Source organism: Manihot esculenta, chromosome 16, assembly GCF_001659605.2.
Source record: "Manihot esculenta cultivar AM560-2 chromosome 16, M.esculenta_v8, whole genome shotgun sequence".
Lineage (NCBI taxonomy): Eukaryota > Viridiplantae > Streptophyta > Magnoliopsida > Malpighiales > Euphorbiaceae > Manihot > Manihot esculenta.
In genome coordinates, this window is record NC_035176.2 from 26,441,192 (window position 1) to 26,465,952 (window position 24,761).

Genomic DNA, 24,761 nt, shown 5'->3' on the forward strand with positions numbered 1-24,761 from the left:
TTCCTCCTTGATCCAATCAGCAGAGAGGGAGAATTTCCATGCCATAGTGGATATGGCCCAGAGGATGGAGGCTAGTGCAATAATCGAATGAAAAGTTAAGCAGTCAGTGGCACAGCCTTTTGGTTTCAAAACCCCAGGTGGGGGAAAGTTAGACCCTCCTTTTTTGAGTGCAGCAGTTTCAGGCAGTAAAAAGTGGGGTAATACCACTAAGAAGTCAAAGAAGAACAAGTTTTGGAACAAGATAAAGTCAGGTCTGGGATTAGGAGGTGGCTCAAGCTCAGGTGCAGACAGTGCAGTATGTATGAAGTGTGGGAAGCCGCATAAGGGAGTATGTCGGTTTGGGACGACAGCCTGTTTCATATGTGGGCAGGAGGGACACATGGCACGGGAGTGTCCTAGAGCAGCTTTTATGGCACAGTCCCAGCAGACAGCTTCTGGTAGTGTGGCTCAGCCAGTAGCTCCAGCTGCGACTCAGGCCAGTGGCAGAGGCAGAGGGAGAGGGGCAGCCTCTTCTTCAACGGGCTTCAGGGGTGAAGGTCCATCAGCTCCAGCGCGGATCTTCACTATGACACAGCAGGAGGCAAATGCATCAAACACCGTGGTGTCAGGTAATCTCATCATTGGTTGTTCGGATGTTTATGCCTTAATGGACCCTAGTGCATCTCATTCTTTTGTTGCTCCGAGCGCCGTTGAGAGGTTGGGTTTGATTGTCTCTGGGTTAGAGTGTCCCCTATGGGTCAGTGGACCCAAGTGTGACCCGTCAGTGGCAGAGTCAGTCTGCCGGCTTTGTCCAGTATTTGTGGAGAGTAGATGCCTTCCAGTCGACCTTGTGGTTATAGATTTGATGGATTTTGATGTCATTCTAGGGATAGATTGGCTATCTACCCATAGTGCTACCTTGGACTGCAGAGACAAGGTAGTCTGGTTCAGAGGTCAGGATGGGTTAGAGGTTGTCTTCAGAGGAGACAGGAGGGGTACACCTAAAGGTTTGATATCAGCCCTACAGGCTCGTAGGTTGCTCAGGAGGGGTTGTCAGGGTTTTCTAGCTCATGTGAGAGAGCTGGATAGTCATGTTAGAGAGCCCGCCTCAGTGCCCTGGTTAGAGAGTTTTTAGATGTCTTCCCAGATGAGCTGCCAGGTTTACCACCTACTAGGGAGATAGAGTTTGAAATAGAATTGATGCCTGGAACCAGACCAATCTCTATCCCTCCCTACAGGATGGCACCAGCTGAGTTGAAAGAGTTGAAAGAACAGTTGCAAGAGTTGGTAGATAAGGGCTTCATCCAACCGAGTACCTTACCTTGGGGCACTCCAGTGCTGTTTGTGAAAAAGAAGGATGGATCCCTTAGACTTTGTATCGACTACAGGCAGTTGAACAAAGTCACTACGAAGAATAAGTACCTGTTGCCTAGGATTGATGATCTATTCGACCAGCTAGCAGGAGCAGGTTGTTTCTCCAAGATAGATCTGAGATCCGGGTACCATCAGTTGAGAATAAGAGAAGAGGATATGCTGAAGACGGCGTTCAGAACCAGATATGGGCACTATGAGTTCCTTGTGATGCCGTTCGGGTTAATTAATGCCCCTGCAGTATTCATGGACCTCATGAATAGAGTTTTCAGTCAGTATCTGGATCACTTTGTTATTGTCTTCATAGATGATATCTTAGTGTATTCCAGGAATGCAGAGGAGCATGCCCATCATCTGAGGTTAGTCTTGCAGACCTTGAGGGAACACGGCTTGTATGCCAAGTTCTCCAAGTGTGAGTTCTGGTTGAGAAGCATTTCATTCTTGGGGCATGTTGTGTCAGAGAATGGAATAGAAGTGGACCCTAAGAAGGTGGAAGCTGTAGCTAACTGGCCTAGACCCACTACAGTGACAGAGATCAAGAGTTTCTTGGGTTTGGCAGGTTACTACAGGAGGTTCGGATAGGACTTCTCAAAAATTGCTGCTCCTATGACCAGATTAACTAAGAAGAATCAGAGGTTTGTGTGGATTGACCAGTGTGAAGAGAGCTTCGAAGAGCTGAAGAAAAGGTTGACGTCAGCATCAGTGTTAGCTCTGCCTACCAGTAATGAAGACTTCATAGTGTATTATGATGCGTCCCGTGTGGGATTGGGTTGTGTGTTGATGCAGAATGAAAGGGTGATTGCTTATGCTTCTAGGCAGCTGAAGAAGCATGAGTTGAATTACCCTACACATGACCTAGAGATAGCAGCTGTAATCTTTGCACTCAAGATGTGGAGGCATTACCTGTATGGGGTAAGATGTGAGATCTTTACAGATCATAAAAGCTTGCAGTACATCTTGAGTCAGAGAGAGTTGAACCTGAGGCAGAGAAGATGGGTAGAACTGCTCAGTGACTATGATTGCAAGATTCAGTACCATCCGGGTAAGGCGAATGTTGTGGCAGATGCCCTAAGCCGGAAATCACTTAGCAGTTTGTCCCATATTACAGCAGAGAGAAGACCAGTGGTGAGGGAGTTCTTCGAGCTCATTAACGAAGGGCTACAGTTAGAGTTGTCTGGTACAGGTGCTTTGATAGCCCAGATGAGAGTGACACCTGTGTTTCTGGAGCAGGTGGCTCAGAAACAGCACGAGGACCCAGAGTTAGTGAAGATTGCCAGGATTGTTCAGTCAGGCAAGAATGATGAGTTCAGATTTGACAGCAAGGGGATCCTTCGTTATGGGAGCAGATTGTGTGTACCAGATGACGGAGGTCTGAAGGGAGACATTATGAGGGAAGCTCATAATGCCAGATACAGTGTTTACCCTGGAGCCACCAAAATGTATCATGATCTGAAAAGAGTGTATTGGTGGCCAGCTATGAAGAGAGAAGTGGCACAGTTCGTGTCCGCCTGCGAAGTATGTCAGAGGGTGAAGCTGGAACATCAGAAGCCGGCTGGAATACTTAACTCACTGCCGATTCCAGAATGAAAATGGGAGAATATAGCTATGGATTTCGTGGTGGGGTTACTGGCAGTGTCCAACAGATTGGACTCCATATGGGTGATTGTGGACAGGAGTGGCTATTCTGTGTACAAATTGGCGCAGGTATTTGTTGATGAAGTGGTCAGGTTGCATGGGGCTCCTGTTTCAATAGTGTCTGATAGAGGACCCCAGTTCACCTCTAGGTTTTGGCGGAGTTTGCAGAGTGCTATAGGTACCAGGCTAGACTTCAGCACTGCTTTCCATCCTCAGACGGACTGACAATCAGAGAAGACCATCCAGACAATAGAAGATATGCTCAGAATGTGTGTGCTAGATTTTGGAGATTCTTGGAGGCAGCATCTACCTTTGATGGAGTTTGCCTACAATAACAGCTATTATGCTAGCATAGGGATGGCTCCATATGAAGCTTTGTATGGAAGGAAGTGCAGGTCACCTGTCTGCTGGGAGGAAGTTGGAGAGAGGTGCTTAGCGGAGCCTGAGTTAGTAGAGATCACCAGCAGAGTAGTACCAATTATCAGAGAAAGAATCAAGACTGCTGTAAGCAGGCAAAAGAGTTATGCAGATATCCGCAGAAGACAAGTAGAGTTTCAGGAGGGGGATTTGGTATTGCTCAAGGTGTCTCCTATGAAAGGGGTTGTTCGTTTTGGGAAGAAAGGTAAGTTAGCTCCACGGTACATCGGACCCTTTGAAATCTTGTAAAAGATCGGGAATGTATCGTACAAGTTAGACTTACCTGCTTCAATGGAGAGAATCCATCTGGTTTTCCATGTTTCCATGTTACGGAAGTTCGTGTCAAATCCGGGCAAGGTTCTTAGTGAGCCTGATATGGAAATCCTAGAAGATCTCACCTATGTTGAGCAGCCGGTGCGGATCTTAGACACGCAAATCAGAAAGCTAAGGAACAAGGAAATCCCGATGGTGAAAGTCCTTTGGAATCACCACAACATAGAAGAATGTACCTGGGAGACACGGGACTCTATGCTCCAGCAATATCCTTATCTCTTCTAAGGTGAGTGTTATGTGTTTTGTATGTATGTTTATGTTTTATGCTATGTATACTTGTTTGGTGAACATTCGGGGACGAATGTTCTTAAGGGGGGGAGAATGTAATACCCAGTTAGACTCCGGTATCGGAATTCCTACCGTCCGGTGGAATCTCGGATGTTGGAAACCTCTAGAAGGGTAAAAACATGTTTTTATAAAATGTTTTCATGTATTTTATGGTTTTAAGTAAGAAAGAAATTGAGTTTTGAATGAAAAATACCATAGAGGGAAATCCATGTTCGGCCGCCGAACATGCATGAGTTTTGGAGTCACCTTCGGCTTCCGAAGGTGGCTTGGCCAGCCACCTATAAAAGGCCCCATGGCCGAAAATGGGCGAGCTTTCTCCCCTATTTTCGGCCAACGGTGAGTCCATGCCCTCCCATGGTTGGTTTTGATGATTTTCCTCAAATCTTTCAAGTTTTAACAAGTTTTAACTTGGTTTTGCAGATTTTTGAAGCTAAGATCAAGTTTTGGAGCTTGGAGACCCAAGAAGCTAGATTTCTCCCATCTCTAAGTTAGGATCGTCTCTCCTCTCGATCTTCAAGAGGTAAGCTTAGATCCTACCTTTCTTGTATGTTTTAAACAAGTTTTGAGGGGTTATGGGGTAGAAATGCATGTTTAGGTTAATGTTGAGTTTATGGATAATGTGTGTTGTATGAGTTGCTATATGTGTTTGTGTTGGGGTTTAGGTTAGTTTGAGACCCCTATATGCTTATTTGCTTGTGTATGCATGTTGTAGAATAGCTAAATGCATGTTTGAATGGTTTGGGAGGCAAAATGTGCATGAGGAGGCTGAGTTCTGCCACTTTGGGAGAACTCAGGTTCAGCAGCCGAAGGACTTTCGGCAGCCGAACCTGCCTGTGGAGGCAAGCCTTTGGCTGCCGAACCCTGCCCCTGAAAGTTGGACTTTCGGCTCTGGAGGGGAGTTTCGGCCGCCGAAGGTGCCGCCGAACATGCATGAGTTTCAGCTCTAGAATCACTTTCGGCCGCCGAAGGTGCTGCCAAAAGTGGCTGAGTTTCGGCTCTAGAGGGACTTTCGGCCGCCGAACCTGCCGCCGAAAGTGCCCTGTTCAGCCTTCCTTTGCATGATTTCTATGATTGTTTTAAGGTATTTTAGGGGGTTTTTGGGGAGATGTTTAGAGTCATGTTCATGTATGTTTGGTCCCTCATTTGAGTCCAGCTGTGTAGGTTCGGACCCGAGGAACCGAGGACCCCAGCAGTGAGATAGCTGCTTCAGTGTCTTTTCAGAGCTAGCTTGAGGTGAGTAGAATTAATCTTTATGTTTCAAAACAAATAAATCAATTTGGAGCATGTTCATGCATCACGATTGCCATAAGATATATTAGGTTATTTGCATTAGAATTCACGAATATGTTGCATTGCATAATATGATGTTGTTGTGGATGAACATTGGATGATCCATTAGCCCTCGTATGAAATGATATGGTATGATATGATGATGATACGGTAAAGAAGTCCACGAAGACCCATTCTACGTCCCTGGCACTATGTAAGAGAAAGTCCAGGAAGACCCATTCTACGTCTCTGGCACCTTGGAATGTTATGATATGTTATGTAAGAGAAAGACCAGGACCCATTCCACGTTCTGGCACTATTGGAAATGTAGAGGGCTATTGGTGACAAGTTCATCTTTAATGTGAATTGTTTGTGATGTGATGCATTTCATGAAAGCATGAATTTTAATATAATGTTTTCCTATTCTGCTCACTGGGCTCTAGTAGCTCACCCCATTCCCTTAATCCCACAGGTTTGCAGGTACGGGATAGACCAGGAAGTCAGCAAGAGTAAAGAAGTCATGTTGTATGTAATAGTTAGATGTGGACATGTAATGTAAAGTATAGTAATGTAATGTAATGTAATGATGTATATTGAGGTTTAGAGTTGTGCTTGACCCTAGTATGTAAAGTAAATCCCTTTTGCACATGATCTATGAAATGTTTTCATGATGATTTATGTAAACCAAGCTTAATGTATGATATGTTACCTCATTGGAGCATTTAATGAGGGCTCCAGTGTGGGGTTTTATGTTTATGGTTATGTGCATGCACAGTTTAAGCTTGGTAAATAAAAGAAAAAGTTTAAAGTTTTTATGTATATGTTTGATCATGTATGGGATTTAACAGGTATACAGGAGGTATGTTAGGCTTGCTACGGGTCCCGGCGGTCTTAAGCCGATCTGAATCCTAGCGCCGGTAGCGGTCCGGTTTTCGGGTCGTTACAGAATTGGACAGCCGAACTGCATAACATCTTATAGACATTCCGGACCACACCTCGGACACCAACAAGGAAGACACCGCTCGCGCTAGCATTTAGGACAGAAACTGTAGTCCCCATAGAGCTACAGATTCCTACTCACCGGGTCTAATTCAATGATGAAAGCACCAACGGTGAGAAATTCATAGATGAAGCATAGGTACGAACAGCTGCCTATAAGCAGAAGGCAACTCGGTATTACAACCAGAAAGTCTGTGAGAGGAACTTGAAGGTTGGGAACCTAGTCCTGAGAAGATTAGAAGTCACAAGAAAGAGAGCTGCTATTGGAAAATTAGCAACCACCTAGGAAAGACCATTCAGAATCTCCAAAGTCATTAGACCGGGAGTATATAGAATTGAAGACTTGTAGGAAACCTCACGCTTGGAACATCTGGCACTTAAAAAGGTATTTTTTATAAAGACGTATAATGTAATTTTTGTATTGAAAATATAAATAAAATTATTTCTTCTACTCCCAAAACACTTCTGAGCAAATGATGAAGACCTCAATGAGGTAGGTGACTGATCTCGAAAATAAGACCGCCGACACCATAAAACTGTTTAAGATGACGAAGACCTCAATGAGGTAGGTGAGCGGTCTCAAAAATAAGACTCCTGTAGCTACAAAACTGATTGAGAAGACGAAGCTCTCAATGAGATAGGTGACCAATCTCAGAAATAAGACCATCAGCACCACAAAATCGATTGAGGAGACGAAGCCTCAATGAGATAGGTGACTGGTCTCAAAAATAAGACTGTCGACACCACAAAATCGATTGAGAATACGGAGCTCTCAATGAGGTAGGTGACTAGTCTCGGAAGTAAAATCGCCGGCACCACAAAACCGATTCAGAAGACGAAGCCCTCAATGAAGTAGGTGACCAGTCTTGAAAATAAAACCGCCGGCACTATAAAATTAATTGAGGAGACGAAGTCCTCAATGAGGTAGGTGATCGGTCTTGAAAATAAGACCATCAGCACTACAAAATTGATTGAGGAGGCGAAGACCTTAATGAGGTAGATGACTGATCTCGAAAATAAGACTGCCGACACCACAAAATCGGTTAAGGAGATGAAGACCTCAATGAGGTAGGTGATTAGTCTCGAAAATTAGACCACCGACATCATAAAACCAGTTAAGGAGATAAAGGCCATGCTAAAGGCTCATGTTGGCAAAGCTACAAGCTAAAAGAAATGATCTAGTTGGGCATGATGCCGACCTCAAGAAAGGACTTTGGCATATGCAAAGCCTAAAGAAAAAGGAAAACAAAGCTAAAAATTGATGCCGACCTCACCAAAGAGCTTGACTCACAGAAAAATAAAGCCAAGATATAATGCCGACCTCACCAAAGAGCTCAGCTCATAGAAAAATAAAGCTAAGATTTGGTGCCAACCTCACCAAAGAACTCGGCTCACAGAAAAATAAAGCTAACGCTTGGTATCGACCTCAAAAAAGAGCTCGACGCCTCTAAAATCTAAAGGCAAATAAAGCTAAGGTATAATTTCATCCTCGAAAAAAGGGGGCTTGGCACCCCTAAAGCTTGAAGAAAGTTGAAGCCAAGGCATACCACTAACCTCCCAGAAATAGACTCATGAATATCAAAATATGGGCAAGTAGAACGTACAATTTTAAGACAATAACAAATAAAAGCCCGGTCAGCTAAAGGCTCCGAGAGAATAGAAGGCATGAAACACCAAGACATTCGATAAACAAAGTACAAAACACAATAAGTTAGATGCTTTACAAGCAAAATATCAAACGAGTAACCAGTCCAGCACAACTCGCGGGCAACATACATAAAAACCGTCTAAGTATGAGAATACAAATAAAATTTAAGAAGACAAGAAAAATAAAAGTGAGCAAATAAAAAAAATAGAAAAACTTAAAATTTTATTAATTCAATTAGCCATTGGAATGGGTTACAAAAGCAGTAGGGGAAGGGGGAGCAGAACTGACTAGGTCGTTTATAGGATTATTATTTATAAAATTGCCCTCTACAGTCCAGAGGGCAAAGGAGGAGGGTTCTTGGGCAAGGGATTGTCGTCTTCTCTGTAGCAGACCTCCTCACCATCAGAATCAAATTCGAGGGCTCACAGGTCAGCCATCGAAGTGGAGGTGGCATCCCGAGCTGCTTTAAGGCACTGGTTAAAGCCTAAAGTGAACATGCAAAAGGCCTCTTTGTATATCTTCTCCTTTAGCTCTGTCGAGGCCTTATATTCCTCCAATCATACTTCACAGACCTACTGGATTTTCTCCTTTAATTCTGCAGAGTCTTTGTACTCTTGCAATTGCTCCTCACAGGCCTGCTGGACCCTGTCCCTATAGTCTGGGCATCCCTCAGGAATGAAGTACACCTCTCTTTTAGGGCAAATACCTTTTGGTGGAGTTGTTGTTACTGAAGTCGAGACTCCTCCACCGCCGAAGTCATGCCCCTTAGGTCTTTGATGTATGTATTAAGCTCCTGTTGGAGGACAACAGCATGAGTCAAGGCCTTATCGCGTTGGGTCCCAACCTCATCGTGCTGGTGGCAAGTCTCCTCCATAGCAAACAGCTGCACAAGGGCTTCATCCCGCTGAGACTCCACTGCAGAAGCCCGTTGGGAAGCTCTGGTGACCTTCTCCTTCATCTCCCCCAGCTACTTGTTGAGGTCCTTGATTTTCCCTCAGAACTCGATGATGTGCCCATGAGCCTCACCGGTGGCAACTAGATTCTCCTCTCGGTGCACCTCAGCAATGCGTTGATCCATTGAGCTATGCAGAGACTAGTCTCAGGCATCAATTTCCATGAACACACCTAACGCCTGCCATGGAAAAGCAAAAAATAAAGTTAAAAAAGCCAGAAAGAGCAAAAAAGTAAAAAAAGCCAGAAGATCATAAATACCCCCGAGGAGGACAGACAACTCACTATGAGAAGCATCTTTCTCAAACTGTCCCCAAGATTTTCTCGAGACCGCGAACTAAAGATTTCCCGTTGTTTGGTAAAGCATGTCAAATGGCTGACGAGGGCTAGAAAGCAGGGATCAGAGGCATCTGAGACCCCCTCAAACATCTTCTCACGCAGCATCTCGGCCACAAAAGCTGGAGTAGACTTAGCAGTCACCTCGGCGGCGGTCAATAGCTCATTGTCCGGGGCAGATGACAGGTGCTCTACTGCCTTTTTTCCCTTATCAACGGGAAAAGAAGGGGGTGCCTTTGCAAGTTTTGAGGTCTGGGTGTGCTTAGCAGCCCTACCCTCGATCGCAGGTTCTGAAGTACAAGCACGCTTGGCAGCCTCGGCTCTAATCACGACAGCTCCCACAGCCTAGATAGGTGAAACGCCCAAAGGAGCAGTCTCAGTGCCCTCTTCTGAGCTACTCTTTGGGATCATTAGGAGTTTCCTTAGGAGCAGGAGGAGTCTTAGCAGGAGCCGATACTTTAACAGGGACAAATGTCCTAGATGTTGAGAAGCAAGAGCCCCCTGTCATAGGCAAGAAAATCAGGGAAGGCGCAAGAGCAGGGGCAGAGCGGCAAGCTGAGGATGCGAGGTCGACGGCCTAAAAAACTTTTCGGGTCATATCGGCTACAATCTTGTTGGCCTTAAAAGCAGTCAAAGTCGCCTTCATGCTCTCCCGAGACAAGATGAAATTCTTGGGAAGCTTGATGGCACCCATTAACATAGCAGAAGCTGAAAAGAAAATACCAAACCAGTTAAAGCTCAAAACAATGAAAGACAAACATAAAAAGATAGAAAATAAAAAAAGAAGACCAGTTTCTCGACAGTCCTACAGGTTAGACATAAACATGTACTTCTCAACGTCGTATTTCTTCTTTACAGAGATCAGTAGAAGAAGAAAAATTTGGTCCACTAGGCTTAACCTAGGGAAGTTGTTATAGCCCTGAGGGACCTCTCCCCAGGAGAGGTTGATATTCTAGTTGATATCTGAGCTCTCTTTTAGCTCAACAACAATTAAATTTTCTGCCCAGCCTTTTATCGAATCCTTATACCCAGCAAAAATAAACAGCCTATCTTGGAGACCAAAGTAATAGAATCCATAGATAGACCTAATGAGATGGAAGAAAGTGCAGGACAACTCAATCGAAAGGGGAAAATCTCAACACAGACAAACGGACTCGAAACAGCATATGAATAAGATAGAATTGGGGGACAGCATCCGAAGAGTCACCCTAAAGTGATGGAATACCTCAATAAATAAAGGTGTAAAAGGAAAAGTCAGCCTGAAATCGCGTTGTTTGATGAAAAAGACCAAGTTGCGCCCTTATTGGGCGTCTATCAGGCCCTCTGGCGGTGGTAAGGAAAAACAATCCGCTCATTAGGTAAAGGAGCCCTAATTCTATAGATGGTAGTGTTAGAGTAGTCGCTGAAAAAGTAATGAGAAAAGGAGGAAGGGGTGATGAAGGACACCAGGTCCACTATATCAGGAATCCTACAAAAGCCATGAGAAGAGTAGGACGTACCTCGGATTGGAAATGCAAGAATTATAGGGAAAAGAAAGGGCAAGAGAGTAGAAGCAGCACAAGAGGCAGAGCATCAAGTAAAATCAAGAGCGTAAGTTTGAAATGAGTAAAGGTGAAGAGGAGACGTTTTGATGAGAACTCTCCTAGAGCTGTGCAGTAATAATTTGAGCTTCAGGATTTACCTTTTATTAATTATGAAATAATTAATGAGCAGGTAAAAGGGGCACTTAATGATAATCGGACCCTGAACACCCCGGCCCACGTTGAGCCCATGCTTGAAAGGGTAGGTCTTAACTCTATTAAGATCCAATACATAGGTCTACTTCACATACAAGTTCAGGACTTACTTTGGCGAACCAGACCAAAGTCGAGCCTACATATGGGAGGTCTTACTCGATTAACTCGTTAGATGAGACAACAGACCCCGTAAGATTCGGAATCGTATCCACATGATGTCGGATGAAATTAAATAGCCATCTGACGATGAAAAAGAACGTATTACGTCCGTACGTACGGCCAAGCGTGACTATAACAGGAGGGTTCAAACGCAGAACGGCGGTTACACATCACTAGAGGACGAAAGGAAAAAGGAATAAAGAAAACAGGAGAGGACAAACCAAACCAAACTTACCAAAACACATCTTGAACCTATCCTTTACTGGATCTCAGGATATCAATACACTTAGAGCAACTTTAAATTATAATTTAACCGGTAAAAAAAAATAGTATAATACAATATTTTTATATAATCGTTTCAATTTTTTATTTCAAACTGAGATTTAAAAAAAAAAAGTAGGAAACTAATTATTTAGAAGCATGCAGATTAGTTTTGGAACATGGATGAAATGCTTGAGGCTTTTAATCTGGAGAAAGCTGCAGGCAGCTTGTCCCTATGACCGATCAAATATATATGGTTCTTGTTTGGTCTTGATACCTTTCTTATTCCGCCAAAACCCACTTTGAAGCATTTGCTTTGCATTAATCTTTATTTATTTGCAGAACGCATTTACAATGACAAAAATTCACTAGCACTACAAAAAAGTTGTGATTTACCAACGGATTTTACTAACGGATGAAAATCCGTCAGTAATTTTAACGGATTTACTAACGGATTTAAAAATCCGTTAGTAAATCTTAATATAAAAAATTTTATGTAAAAATTTACCAACGGATTTAAAATCCGTTGGTAAATCGTTAGTAATACTAACGGATTACTAACCGATGAATATCCATTAGTAATTTCAACGGATTTACTAATGGATTTTCAAGTAAATTTTAATATAAAAAATTTTATGTAAAAATTTACCAACGGATTTAAAATCCTTTGGTAAACCGTTAGTAATACTAACGGATTAATAACGGATAAATATCTGTTAGTAATACTAACGGATTTACTAACAGATTTGAAAATCCGTTAGTAATTTTTGGAGGAAAAAAGCCCGCTCTTTTTTTTTTCAGAATTTACTAACGGATTTGAATCCGTTAGTAAATACTAACGGATTTACTAACGAATTTGAAAATCCGTTAGTAATTTTTGGAGGGAAAAAGCCCGCTTTTTTTTTCAGAATTTACTAACGGATTTGAATCCTTTAGTAAATCCGTTAGTGATCTACTTTTATAAATATAATACAAACTTTTCTCCTTTTATCATTCATTCATTTTATCATTTTTACTTCTTCCATTTTCTTTCCCTTTCCCCCATTTTCTTTCTTTTTCTATTACTTTCTTTCATTTCACATTCTTATCTCATTTTTTTTTCTATTATTTTCCTTTCATCTCTTATCTTATCCTTTTTTATCTCATTCTCTTCCCTCTTCAATTATTTTCTTTATTTTCCTCCATAATTTTCCTTTCACTTTCTCTATTTTCTTTCCATTATTTTCTTCCTTTTCTTCTCTTATTCTTAATTTTCTCTATAATTATCATTCATATTATTTCCTCTCATATTATTTTCTTCTATCATTTTCTTTTTATCTATACTTTTTCTATTATTTTCTTCTCTAATCATTTCCTCTTTTTTTCTCATTTTTCTATCATCTTTTTACTCTACTCTCATTCTTCCTTCTTTTTCATAATTTTTATTTTTCTATCATTTTCTTCTTTTCTCTTTTTTCTTTTTTTTTTATCATTTTCTTCTTTTCTCTTTTTTCTTTCTTTTTTTTATCATTTTCTCTCATCTACTTTTCTCTTATTTCTACTTTCTATATATTTCTAATAAATATTGGACATAAATTACAAACTTAGTAACAATAATAATATAATTTTAAATCTTATTGAATTAATAAAAAATAATATTAATAATGAAATTTATTATTTAATTGAAATAATAAATAAAAAATAATATTAATAATAAAATTTATTATTTAATTGAAATAATAATTATTTTAAAAGTATTTAAATTTTCAATAGATTTACTAACGGATTTATCAACGGATTTAAAATCGGTTAATAAATTATTTTTCTCTCAATTTACTAACGGATTTAAAATCCGTTAGTAAATCCGTTAGTATTACTAACGGAAATTCCGTTAGTAAATCCGTTAGTAATACTAACGGACTTCAAAGCCGTTGGTAAAAATTTACCAACGAGCTTTTTAACAACGGATCGTAATCCGTTAGTAATCCGTTGGTAATTCGTTTACCAACGGATTTTTACAGGATTACCAACGGAAAAATCCGTTGGTAATCCTGAAAATTTTTGTAGTGTAGAACATGCAACAACACATATCATATATAAAATATTCTCCTAAATAAAATGATAATTATGCCTTTATCCAAAGAATGCACTCACTTCTTTTCTTATAAATATAGCCAACTTAAGGAACTTGCAAAAAGTGAAATAATATATGGAAACTTTCTTGTCTCTTAATCATGGGTTTTGAATTTGTAAGCTGGGAATGAAATATATTTAAATTTTGAGAGAAAGTATTTTATTTCTTTTAATAGGCATATCCGACTTAAATTTAAATTAATCAAACTAGTAAATTTCAAATAATGAATAACATGTTTGGACAAATCTATATATATATATGGCGTCTACTCTTTCTCTAATTTAAATGTCGGAACGAGGGGTTTTATACGAAACTAATGTGATTATCTGAAATTCAACACTTAACAAGTTTTATTTCTTTTTTTGGTTTACCCTTGGATTAGTATTTTAGCTTGAATCCTACGCATACCTACTTGTAGCATACAATTATTCAAACGCAAGAGAAATTAGCTTTGAATAAGAGATTGTTAGAAGGATTTTATATCACATTCATTTTCTTCTTGCTGGAAGAACAACCAATACATGAGAACTGATGAAGCTATCAATTGGATTGGCGAAAGGAGACAAATCTTTCTAAATAACAAATCAGTAATAAAATTGTGGTGGTGGTGGAGATGCATATGGGGCGCCAATTATTGGTGGAAATGGCCCATTGTATGCTGGAGCTGGTGGAGGTGGTGGAGATAATAGTGGTCGCGGTGGTGATCGTGGTGGTGATCTGGGTGGAGGCAGTGATGGTGGTCTTAGCAATGGCGGTGGTGGAGGTGAATGAACCAGTGGAGGTGGATGAATAGGGGGTAAACGAGATGGCGGTGGAGGTGGAGGTAGAGGTAGTGGAGGGGGAGAATGACGTCTTGGTGGAGGAGGCGAAAAAACCGGTGGTGGAGGAGAGGAATGTCGAGGTGGAGGAGGCGAAAAAACCGGTGGTGGAGGAGAGGAATGTCGTGGTGGAGGAGGTGAATGAACTGGTGGAGGTGGAAGTGGAGGGGAAGGCAGTGGTAGAGGAGGCGAATACACTGGTGGTGGAGGAGAGGAAGGTTTAGGAAGGGGAGGCGAATGCACTGGCGGAGCAAGTGGTGGCGACCCAGGCGGAGAAATGTCAAACTTGTGACATTTGAAAGCTTTACAATCAACTGTTGGTCTGGACAAGAACCCTTCACATTGCAAATGAGATCTCTGCTTTGGCCGATCCCTTAAGCAATTCCTGTTATCGTCAATATCATCCAACCTCAAGCACACCCGCGGCTCACCGGTAATGAAGTTATAGCCAAAATGAAAACTTTCCAAACTGGGAAGCTTGCAAAAGCTCTTGGGAATACTCCCTGTGATCATATTATGAGACACAGCAAATCGAACCAAGCTCTTCATTTCTCCAATTTCATCAGGCAATTCTCCCATCAGCTTGTTGTAACTTGCATCAAAAACCGTCAAATTATGGAGCAACCCTATCTCCTTAGGCAGACATGAACGTAGCCCACTGTTCAGCAAGATCAGCTCGTGCAAAGTTTTCGACATGTTTCCGATACTTGCAGGAAGACAACCATGGAACTTGTTGTTTGCAAGAACGATAACCGAAACCGGTGAGTTACCGAAATTGTCAGGCAACTCGAAACCAAATCTGTTATCGTTTATAAATATTGCATCCAGATTCTTTTCAAATAGCTCCCTCGGAACATTACCTTCAAACTCATTGAATCGAAGATCAAGGTACTTGAGATCAGGCAAATCAAGAACTACATAAGGAAACGGGCCTGAAAAACGATTGTTGCTTACATCGAGCTCGTACAGAAGCTTAAGTTTCTTCATAGCTTTTGGGATTCTACCACAGAATCTGTTGGAGTTAACATGAAAAATTGCCACATCTGTAAGGAGTCCAATCTCTTCAACCAAGTGGCCAGCAATGTCGGCATGATTCAGATCAATCCCAGAAACAGTTTGAAGAGATGGATTGTCGGGAGCAGACCAGCAGAAGACTCCAGTGTAATTGCAAACATCGGATCCAACCCAGTTGGAAGTTAAATTCATGGGATCAGAGACTATAGATTCCTTCCATGCTTGGAGAGCAACATAAGCATTTTTGAGTCTTGGGTTTTGAAATGTAAGAGAAGGTAAGTTGGCAGCATGATCCTCCATTGAAAGAAACTTCTCTCTATAACCCAAAGCCTTTCTTTGAACATTTGCTGGTGGCAACGAGTCTGTAAGAGCTGCATTGCTAAAAACAAAGAAGCAAATGAGAGTAAAAGGAGTAAAGAAGGAAAAAGTTTGATTCTTTTTCTTCATCGGATGCTAATTAACATCTAAACAAATGCAAAGAATGAGATTTCGTGGGAATGGTTACTGAGATGGCAAGTTTCAAGAGGAGTGTAATAAAATGGTAGCTAGTGTTACTGCTAAGAATTAACACCGTGCTTCTCTTTGCTTTGTGGCTGTGAGTGAAATTCTATGAGATCTGAAGTTCCAACTGTTTCGAGAAGTACTATACATGAATATGCTGGATATTTTCTTAAATTAGGGTTTATGACCGAGATTTTCTTGAAAATTCGTCTAAGTTTCTCAAAATTAGTAATAGTTATACTAAAAATAAGACAACATTATTTTAGTGTAATGACGCAAAATAATAGTAATAGTTTTATAAAATATTTAATGTTTGACTTGTTCGGACACCCAGACATGGAGAGATGATGATATGCTATTTTATTGTTATTGTAAAAAAATTTTAAATATTTAAAATTTTATACAGTAAAATTAAATATTTTCAATTTATTATAATTATTTTAAAAAATTAAATTGAATTTAAAAAATTAATATCAAATTTAATATAATTTTTAAAATTCTATTTTATTAATAAAATAGAATTTTAAAAATATATGCAATAATGTCGTTTTTTATTAATTTTATTATTTATTTTTTTATTTCTACTTTTATATAATATTATAAATTATTAATAAAAATTTAAAATTTAAAAAATCTTTAGTATTTAAAATCTATAATATTTTATTTTATTTAAAATATTATTAACAAAAAATAAAGTTTTTCAAATATAAAAAATATAAGCATAATTTATAATACTGAATATAAACATTTAATGAAGTATTTTAATATATACTCTTTACACATTTTAAGAAATATAATTTTTTATTTATTTTTTAATTATTTCTTTTTTAAAGACATTAAATTTTATTAAAGATATTTTAAAAGATTTCTTGAAAATAAAATAAAAATTAAATAAAGTTATAATAATTTATTTATATATTACTATAGTTTAAAAAAATAAAAAATAATTTTAAAATAAAAAAAAATAAAGATGAATAAAATTTATGGACGAATAGGGTATTATTTATATATGATATTTTATATAATATGAATTTATTTATAATAAATATTTTATAATACATTTAACATTACATATAATAGATAAAAGATATATTTAATTTCAATATAAAATTTAAATTAAAAAATTATATATTTTATTAATAATATAAAATTTTATGTATTATATTATAATTTATTATTAACTTAATTTAGTTCATTAATTATAATCGTATAAATTGAAAAATTTTAATTTTATTAATCAAAATTTTTTTTTGAAGTCTTTATTAATCAAAATTTAAAGTGTTGAATATAAATATAAATTATTATAAATGTTTAAATTTTTTATTTAATATCTCATTATTTTATTATACGGTGGTACAGTGTCTCGACACTGTCCGTTGTGGTGTTGCTAGCGGCTCCTGATTCCAGCGACACTTGATATCAGGCGCAAATAAGAAAAGGGAGAAGGAGATTAAGGAAGGGTGGCTGAAGAAGGAATGAAGGAATGAAGGAAGATGAAAATGTTTTTTTTTTGTCTGAGAATAAAAACACTACGACATAGAATCTTTGATAAAAAACAACTGTTGAGCAGGATTCTGGCCGAAGCACTTGCTGTTGAGAGTCTTTGATGCTAAAAAGTGGGCCACCTAATTCTGGGAACGAGGAATCCATGCAAAGGTGACGGACTGTAAATCTTCAGAGAAGCGTTTGATGTCAAACACTAAACCACGAATCTGGACTGGAAAAGGCTCATTAAACAGAGTATTAATGAGTTCCTTGCAGTCACCTTCTATCATAATATTGGATAATCTGTAGTTATGAGCTAAAACAACAGTTTCTCGACAAGCTAAAGCCTCCAAATATAAAGGATCATCAGCATGGGGAACAGATTTGCATCTCCAATCAACCACGGCAACTCTATGATCTCGTAGGACCACAGCAGACCGAAGTTGATTATAATATAGTTATCTCATTCTAACCGTTTATATTTTCACTAAAAAATCTATGAGATATAATCGTTTATCTATTTAAAATAATTTTTTTTTATCAAATTTTTTTTATTTAATAAAATTTTAATATAACCAGTAATTTTGCTTTAAAAAAAATAATCGGATAGGAAAAGGTTCTAAGTTCGAAAAAAATTTAAAAAATTACTTTTAATTGAATTTAATAAAAAAAATTAAAAATTATAAAAATTAAAACTAAATCAAAATAGTATATAAATTAAATTAAATTACTGAATTAAATCTTCGATATCAAAGTGATGAATTTTTATCTTTTTGGTCACACAAGTTCAAACTCCAAAGCAAATTTTATCTTCCAAAATTTGTTTTTGAAATTAAATTTTCCCATAAATTTTTATTTTTTATGTATACTTATGGTCTTTCAACGGTTCAATAGTCTCTTTCTTTCTTATTTATACATTAAAAAGTTTACCTATATGGAATTATAGCATTACAAATATATATAATAAAATATAAAATATTTTTTATATTTAAATTAAGGGGCTATTTTATTAATAAAACAATATTTCATGAGCTCATATATTTCATAGTGATGATCTGAGATCCAATAGAATAGGGTTTTACAAGGGTTTTGGTATTGAAAATATAAAACTTAAACTTTCTGGGGAGGGGGTTCCCCTTTTATCCATTTCGCTATACTTGCTGGTGACGTGTAAAGACCTCTCCATGATTGGGACACGCGTCTCTGACATACAGATTCGGGTGTACGAGGGTATCAGCCGCCTGCTCCATGCGTAACGGCCTCTGATTCTCCTCGTGCGTACGCTCGAGCGGATCTGCTAGGTTGTCTGAATATGGCTCTGGAAACTGGGCTGGGCCGAGAGTCGGGCCGGACGCTGAACCTGAGAGGAGAGGGCCTGTTGGTCGCGGACTGGGCCGATCCGAATGAAGAAGCTTGGTTAAGCCCGGCCTTGCAGGTTGAATGAGCCAAGCTTGTTGTGCATGTCAGGTGTGTGGGCCTCTACGTTATGGGCCTTTGGCTGCGGTCAAGCCCCTGATCTGGGGTGAAGAAATCCAGCGGTCATCAATTGCCCCTTCACCTTCTCGGTAGTTATTACTCCTACTGCCGAGGGGGTGAATATCAAGAACCATTATGACCGCGCCTGTTTGGGCAGGTGCCTTAATAACATCCTTTCATCTTTCTGTCATTGTGCCGTTTCCGAATCCTATCTGCTCTTTCCCCTTTCTGGCTTTTCTCCATTCTTCGCGTTCTTTGCTGTCTTTGCTTTTCTGTCATCATTATCTGGACATGTCCTTTCTTTCCTTTTCCATGACTATCTTTTAAAATCCTGACGCCATTAGCTTAAAGTCTAGCATAGCTCTGCCCCGTACTAAGGCTTCAGACTCTGGGTATATATCAACGCTAACTTTTCTTCATTCTCAAATCCTCTGTTGGAACAAGAGGTTCTTCCTTTCCATTTCTCCGTCTGCTTCTTTCCTCTAGCAAGATTGTTCTGTTTTATCTGCAAAGGATCCATTTGACGCTTTCTTCAAACGGAATGAGGTGAGCTTGAGTTTGTATTGCTTTGTTGCCCCAGGGGTTTGTTTCAGTCTTGCTTTTATCATCTTGATGGAGAATTGTTGCTGACTTGTCTCTGTTTTGAAACTTTTTGCAGTACCTGAGATAAGAATGGGTCAGTTCAAAATTCTTGCAAATTTGATGTTACCTCTAAGGAGTCCGGATGATGCTTTGGAGATCCTTCTGGTAGGGCGGCCGATGGATGGGGCTATTCGGCAAACTGCTGAGACTGTTTTACCCAGGTCGTCTGGCCGGCCTCCTCCTCTGTTTGTTGTCCGGGCCTCAAAGAGGTTCTGGGCTGTTGGGGAGTTTGCTCTAACTTTGCCTTCCCTCAAGAGGGAGAAAGAAATTTCTCCGGTGCCCCTGTTATCTTCTTTTGATATAAATGGAAGTGGCGAGAAAGATCAGCTTATTGCTCCCATCGATGTGAAGTACCAGTATTATGCGAGACTGAGATCTGCTGCGATCAGTCAAGCTTCTAGCGATGCCTACGAATGTATGCTCTGTGATCTCTTCGGAGCCGTAACTCGAAGACTTATGTTTTTCATGTGTGGTGCACGGTCGGCATATAATATCCGAGCTTGTCCGAATGTACCGTGCATCACACTTGGGTAACCGAACGTTTGCCCAGGGGAACAGTGAGAAATGCTTATGGGAATCAACTTGTTCAGTTCCCCTATAATAACGAGACAGAGCTCAGCTGACCTGTAGAGCTCGCTTTCCGTATTAGGATAGTCCCCGGAATTAAGACTAAGATAGTAAAGCAGATGTCAGTGATGTAAACGTAGATGATGGTGTATGTGGTTATGTAAGTCTTTTAAGGATAGTCTTTCATCCTGTAGTGTAGGCCTTTGTAATGTGCTGTAATGTACTTTTCTTTTAATGAAGTTCTTGTTTTTTTCTCATACTTGTTCTTTCTCTGTCCTGGACGGGGTACTGATACTGCTTTTCTTCATAGCTTTAGCCAACTAAATTTTGTTTCGTTTTCTCCGAGCTGAACTGACCATATTTCGTGAACTCTTTCCTTTAGTCGATGAGCCGAGCTCTGGGCCTACTTAACCAACTGGACGGTCGTTTTACTTTTCCGAGCTTGACTAACCGACCTGTGAGCTCGGTCTTTAATCCTTGATGGGTTGAGCTTTGAGCCTCCTTTAGCCGACCGAGCTCGCAGGTTATTTTTTCCGAGCTGGACTAATCCGACCTGTGAGCTCGGTCTTTAACCTCTGATTTCTGAGCTCTCAGTTCTGTATAGTTCCGAGGTGCCCTTATCGCCTCTTTCCGATCTCGCAGCCTTTATCATGCTCCCATTTACTTGTACTTTTGAGTCTTTTCATGACTTGCCCCTCTGTTTCCTTGGCATTTACCATGGAAGTGGCGGAGTGGTGAATTTTGCAGGTTGAGTTGTTCCTGCGGGCTAAGTTGGGCTTGTAGGTGGTGAACGGGCCTTTGGTTGATGGGCTGTAATCACGGATCCGGCCCTTGACGGATGTGGAGAAGCCCAGCAATCATCTTTTTGCTCCTTTACCTTCTCACCGGTTATTTATCTAACCGTTGAGAGGGTAAACTTCGAGAGTAATTAATGATCGCGCCGCTCCAAGACAAAACTGTTCAGATCCACGTTCCGTCTCATTATTGCCTTTCATCTCGAATTCCTTCTGTCTTCTGAAGAAACTAGCTCTTTTCTGCTCTCTGTTTTCCTGTAACTCCTTCTGCATTTTTCACCCCATTGTGTTCTCAGGTACGCTTCCTTGTTCTTCCATGGCCAATTCAAGGCTTCCTGATGTTGGTAACCTTGAGTCGCATATTACGCCCTTCAACATAACTAAGTATATTTCCCAGAGACTTTTAGATGCTCCGTTGTATTTCATTCGAGCACCTCTTTCAAATGAAAGGATAGTCCTTCCTTTCCCTCCCCCTCCGGGTTTGGTAGATCCCCAAGAGGGTCGTCGCATAGTGTTTTTCTTGAAGCAGAGAGAATTCGGTCTACCGTTTTCTTTTACCCCTTTCTTTATTGAGGTCTTTGACTACTTCGGGGTAACTCCTCGGATGTTATCCCCAAACTCCATTTTGTTCATGTCCTGTTTTGAGTCTATCTGCCTGAGTTGGGGTTTCACACCCACGGCCTGTATGTTTGTCACTTTTTTCCGTCTGGTTAGGGCGGCCTAAAAGTTCTATTATTTTTCCCCCCGTACTGGGTTATCTCTTTTCACGGGGTACAAGGACTCCATAAAGGGGTGGGTGGAGAACTTTCTTGTGGTGGAGTTAAAATTAGGGTCCGCCCGAACGTGGGAGGTGGATCTAAGTTAGGGGGAGATCTTTCCGGGTTGCAACGATCTGCCCCAATTGAGTCTTATTGAGTAGGTCGGGCTGCTTCGACTGACTTCCGTTGATAGGAAGTATGACGTCGAGAAGTGTATGTTCGCATCCAATCTTAGGGATATCCGGGACACGGGTATAATGCCTTGTCCGACTATTCTGTTTCTTCTTTGCTCATAATATCGGGAAGTATGCTGATTCTTTATAATTTCATTTCTTTTACAGCTTCTGAGGTAAAAATGGATGACATCAAGTTCCCCAAGAACTTTGTCCTGTCTCGGGATAACATGCATGCTATTTTCGACGCCTTTGGGGATGGGCGTTCAGTGACTGAGATTGCCGCGGAGATGGTTCAAGCTGCTTCGTCCAAGAAGGTTAGCCGACCTCCCGCCAAGGCTTCTTCTAGAGCTTCGAAGCCGGGCTCTCGCAGCACCAAGTCATCTCGGCTGCCTAGCCAAGGTGGATCGAGCTCAACTTCGAGGCCTGTTGAAGGGCCTAGATCTGCTCCAGCCTCCTCAGAGGTCGTGAGGGAAGCTTCCTTAGCTATTGTGGAGCAGACCCAAAGTTCTGATCAAGTGGAGCAGGGTATTGCCCATTCTCCTGAAGTGGTGCCAGGGGGAAAATCTAAGTCCCCTGCTACTGAAGACAAAGAGGCCTCTGGGACAGGAATGGAGATCATCCTCCTAGATGACCAAGTCTCAGAGGTTTCTGCTCAAGATGCCCCTGCCTCTGTGAGGACTGGATCTGAGGGCGTTCTACCAAAGACCGGGGATAAACGCCCAGCCCCATCTGAAACATCTGCTCCATCTCCAGCTCGGAAGAAATCCAGGGCTGCCACAGGACCTTCTCCAGCTCTTCCTCCCCTTGGGAAAAAGAAAGGTGTTCCTGCTATGCCGTCATTGTCTCCTTCCGGCAACATTCTGAATGCATCGGACATTACCCCCGAGTCTTCGGCCAGTGCTGTCGCCGAACTGCTCAGGGAGCGGATGTTCGACGGAATTACAGAGGCTTCGGATCCTCGTCTTCTTGCCCTGACTGGTCTTTTAGCCAGTTCTACCAAGGAGCAAATGTCCTTCCGATCTCGCTCTCGTGAGGAGCTTGGATCTTCAATTAGAGAAATGCTTCTAATGGTAAGTTGTTTTTTCACCTCTTTTTAGGTTTTGCTTCTTTTCTTTTTCTGACAGTTGTTCTTCCATTTTAGGCGACGGGCCTCTTTATGGAGGTGGATGCTCGTGATCGCTCCCTCCAGGAGTCTGTAGACCGCCGGATTGAGGAGGCGCGTCTGGAAGAGAACTTATCTGCAACCAGTGACGCAAGGGGTAATCTGGTAGCTGCTCGAGAGCAAATCCAGTCCCTCCAAGTGGAGCTGCATTCGGCGCTAGAGGCCCTTAAAAAGGCTGATGAGAAGGCGGTTGAGACAGCAGGGCATACCAAGTCTTTAGAAGCAGAGCTGTCTCAGACTCGCGAGGTTCTCAAAGTGTCTGATGAGAGGGCAGCTGCCTTGGAGGTTTGCTGCGAAGGGGTTTTAAAGCAGCTGTCTTCTATGACAGAGGCCCTTAGCGAAAGGGATGAGGCCATGAGGCAAAAAGCTGAGGTCCAGCAACAATATGGGGCCTTAAAGGCCGATTTTGAAGAGCTTCAAGCTCAGCTGAAGGAAGTGAAGGCTCAGAAGAAAACAGCCCTAGCTCGGGTGGAGGTCCTTGAGCAGGAGTTGAGCACGAGCTCTGATTGTATTAGAGATCTGGCTTTATCGGCTGAGGAGTTCAACCTTCGCCACCAGCAACTCAACCATGAAGTCAAGACCTTAGAGCGCAAGTGTTCAGCCCTGCTTGGGGTAGTGAAGCATGTTGAAGGTAAGGCTCAACTAGTGCGCGAGCAATGTATTGCAGAGTATCAGGAGTCTGATGAGCTGAAAAAGAAGATCAAGCAGGCCTGTGAGGCTTATCTTCAGGACTACAAAGACTCTTCTGAGTTTAAGGAATTTGTAGCTGAGGCCTGTGAGGAACATCTCGATGAATATAAAGCTTCTGGTGAAATGAAATCGGCTGTTCTTAAGAAAGCCTTCCGTATGTATGTGACCGGCTACAATCGTGGCTTAAGAGAGGCCAGATACGCTCCTGATACTCCTTTGGCCAAGCTTCGCAGGTACGAAGTGGACTCAGATGGCGAGCCAGTGCTGTATGGGGAGGATGATTTCCCTATGCCCCGAGGAGATTGCCGGAGGGACATATGCCGGCCTGCTGAGTCTTCTTCGGAAGAGTCCGAGCTAGAGGGGGAGGACGTGGAAGTCCCTGAGTCAGGGAAGGATGACCCTAACTCTGAGAAGGAGGATCTCCACCTTGAGTCAGAGATAGCTCCTGTTGTAAACGTTGAGGGCTCTGATCCAAGGGATTCTGAGCTTCCTGCAGATGTGACTGCAAGTAGAAATAATGTAGGCGAGGGTGTTCTTACTGATGTAAGTCCTTTGAGGACTATCTATCCCCCCACCTCGTCAGAAGGATAATTTTGTAATAGTTATTTGTAATGAAATATCAGTTTTCTTTTTCCTCAAAGTACTCTGATATCTTTTTTCTCATATTTGTACATTGTGTATTCTCATTCATAAGCTTTGAATTGCTCTTGAGTTGCAAGTTTAGCTCTTATCTAATAGTCTGAGAGATTAAATCTCATACCTTTTAATGGCGACTAGTATGTCTGCTTTTTGCTTTTAGCCTTCTTCTTGGTTGTAAATTTGGATGTTTGTTCCAGATAAACTGATTTGGGCTTTGAGTATAGCCCTTTTTCTCCCTTATTTATCCTTCTGAAGGTTTCTTCATTTATGAGCCCTTTTAGAGAAGGAACTCGGCCTTTTTCTTTAGCCTTCATATCTTTGAGCTTTTGAGGATATAAGTCGATCCGAGCTGGGAGCCCGGCCTTTTGTCCTATAGTCATCTGTTTTGAGGTCGGTGCTTCTTAGCTATCGTGCTTCTTCAGGAGGTCGGAATCTAATTTTTCTTTGGTAGCTCCGGGCTCCTCTCTTCTTGTGAGGTCGGAACTGTGTGTTAAGTTGTCCCTGCATATGATATGGGGAATTTTCATTTCGGGAAGCTCTTAAG

General features: G+C 40.9%; 2 protein-coding genes across 2 annotated transcripts; one reads left to right on the forward strand and one right to left on the reverse strand.

The window, feature by feature from the left end:
* Positions 1-13,917: 13,917 nt before the first annotated feature.
* Positions 13,918-15,980, reverse strand: LOC110604278 (leucine-rich repeat extensin-like protein 4). The gene has a single exon (XM_021742444.2). The coding sequence runs from the start codon at positions 15,772-15,774 to the stop codon at positions 14,080-14,082; it is 1,695 nt and encodes a 564-aa protein (XP_021598136.1). The 5' UTR covers positions 15,775-15,980; the 3' UTR covers positions 13,918-14,079.
* Positions 15,981-19,548: 3,568 nt separating this feature from the next.
* Positions 19,549-24,423, forward strand: LOC110603270. The gene is made up of 6 exons (XM_043951750.1): positions 19,549-19,846; positions 22,282-22,578; positions 22,926-23,600; positions 23,655-23,732; positions 23,880-24,121; positions 24,415-24,423. Exons 1-6 carry the CDS (start codon positions 19,549-19,551, stop codon positions 24,421-24,423), a joined length of 1,599 nt encoding a protein of 532 aa, XP_043807685.1.
* The last annotated feature ends 338 nt before the right edge of the window (positions 24,424-24,761 follow it).

What these genes read in the sequence shown, in the direction of transcription:
- LOC110604278 (XM_021742444.2), bottom strand. Translation starts at nt 15,774, where the DNA reads ATGAAGAAAAAGAATCAAACTTTTTCCTTCTTTACTCCTTTTACTCTC.
- LOC110603270 (XM_043951750.1), top strand. Translation starts at nt 19,549, where the DNA reads ATGGATGGGGCTATTCGGCAAACTGCTGAGACTGTTTTACCCAGGTCG. An exon ending in GCCGTCATTGTCTCCTTCCG is followed by an intron (nt 22,579 to 22,925) that starts GCAACATTCTGA and finishes AGGAGTCTGTAG; the next exon opens with ACCGCCGGATTGAGGAGGCG. An exon ending in TGTTCTTAAGAAAGCCTTCC is followed by an intron (nt 23,733 to 23,879) that starts GTATGTATGTGA and finishes TGCCCCGAGGAG; the next exon opens with ATTGCCGGAGGGACATATGC.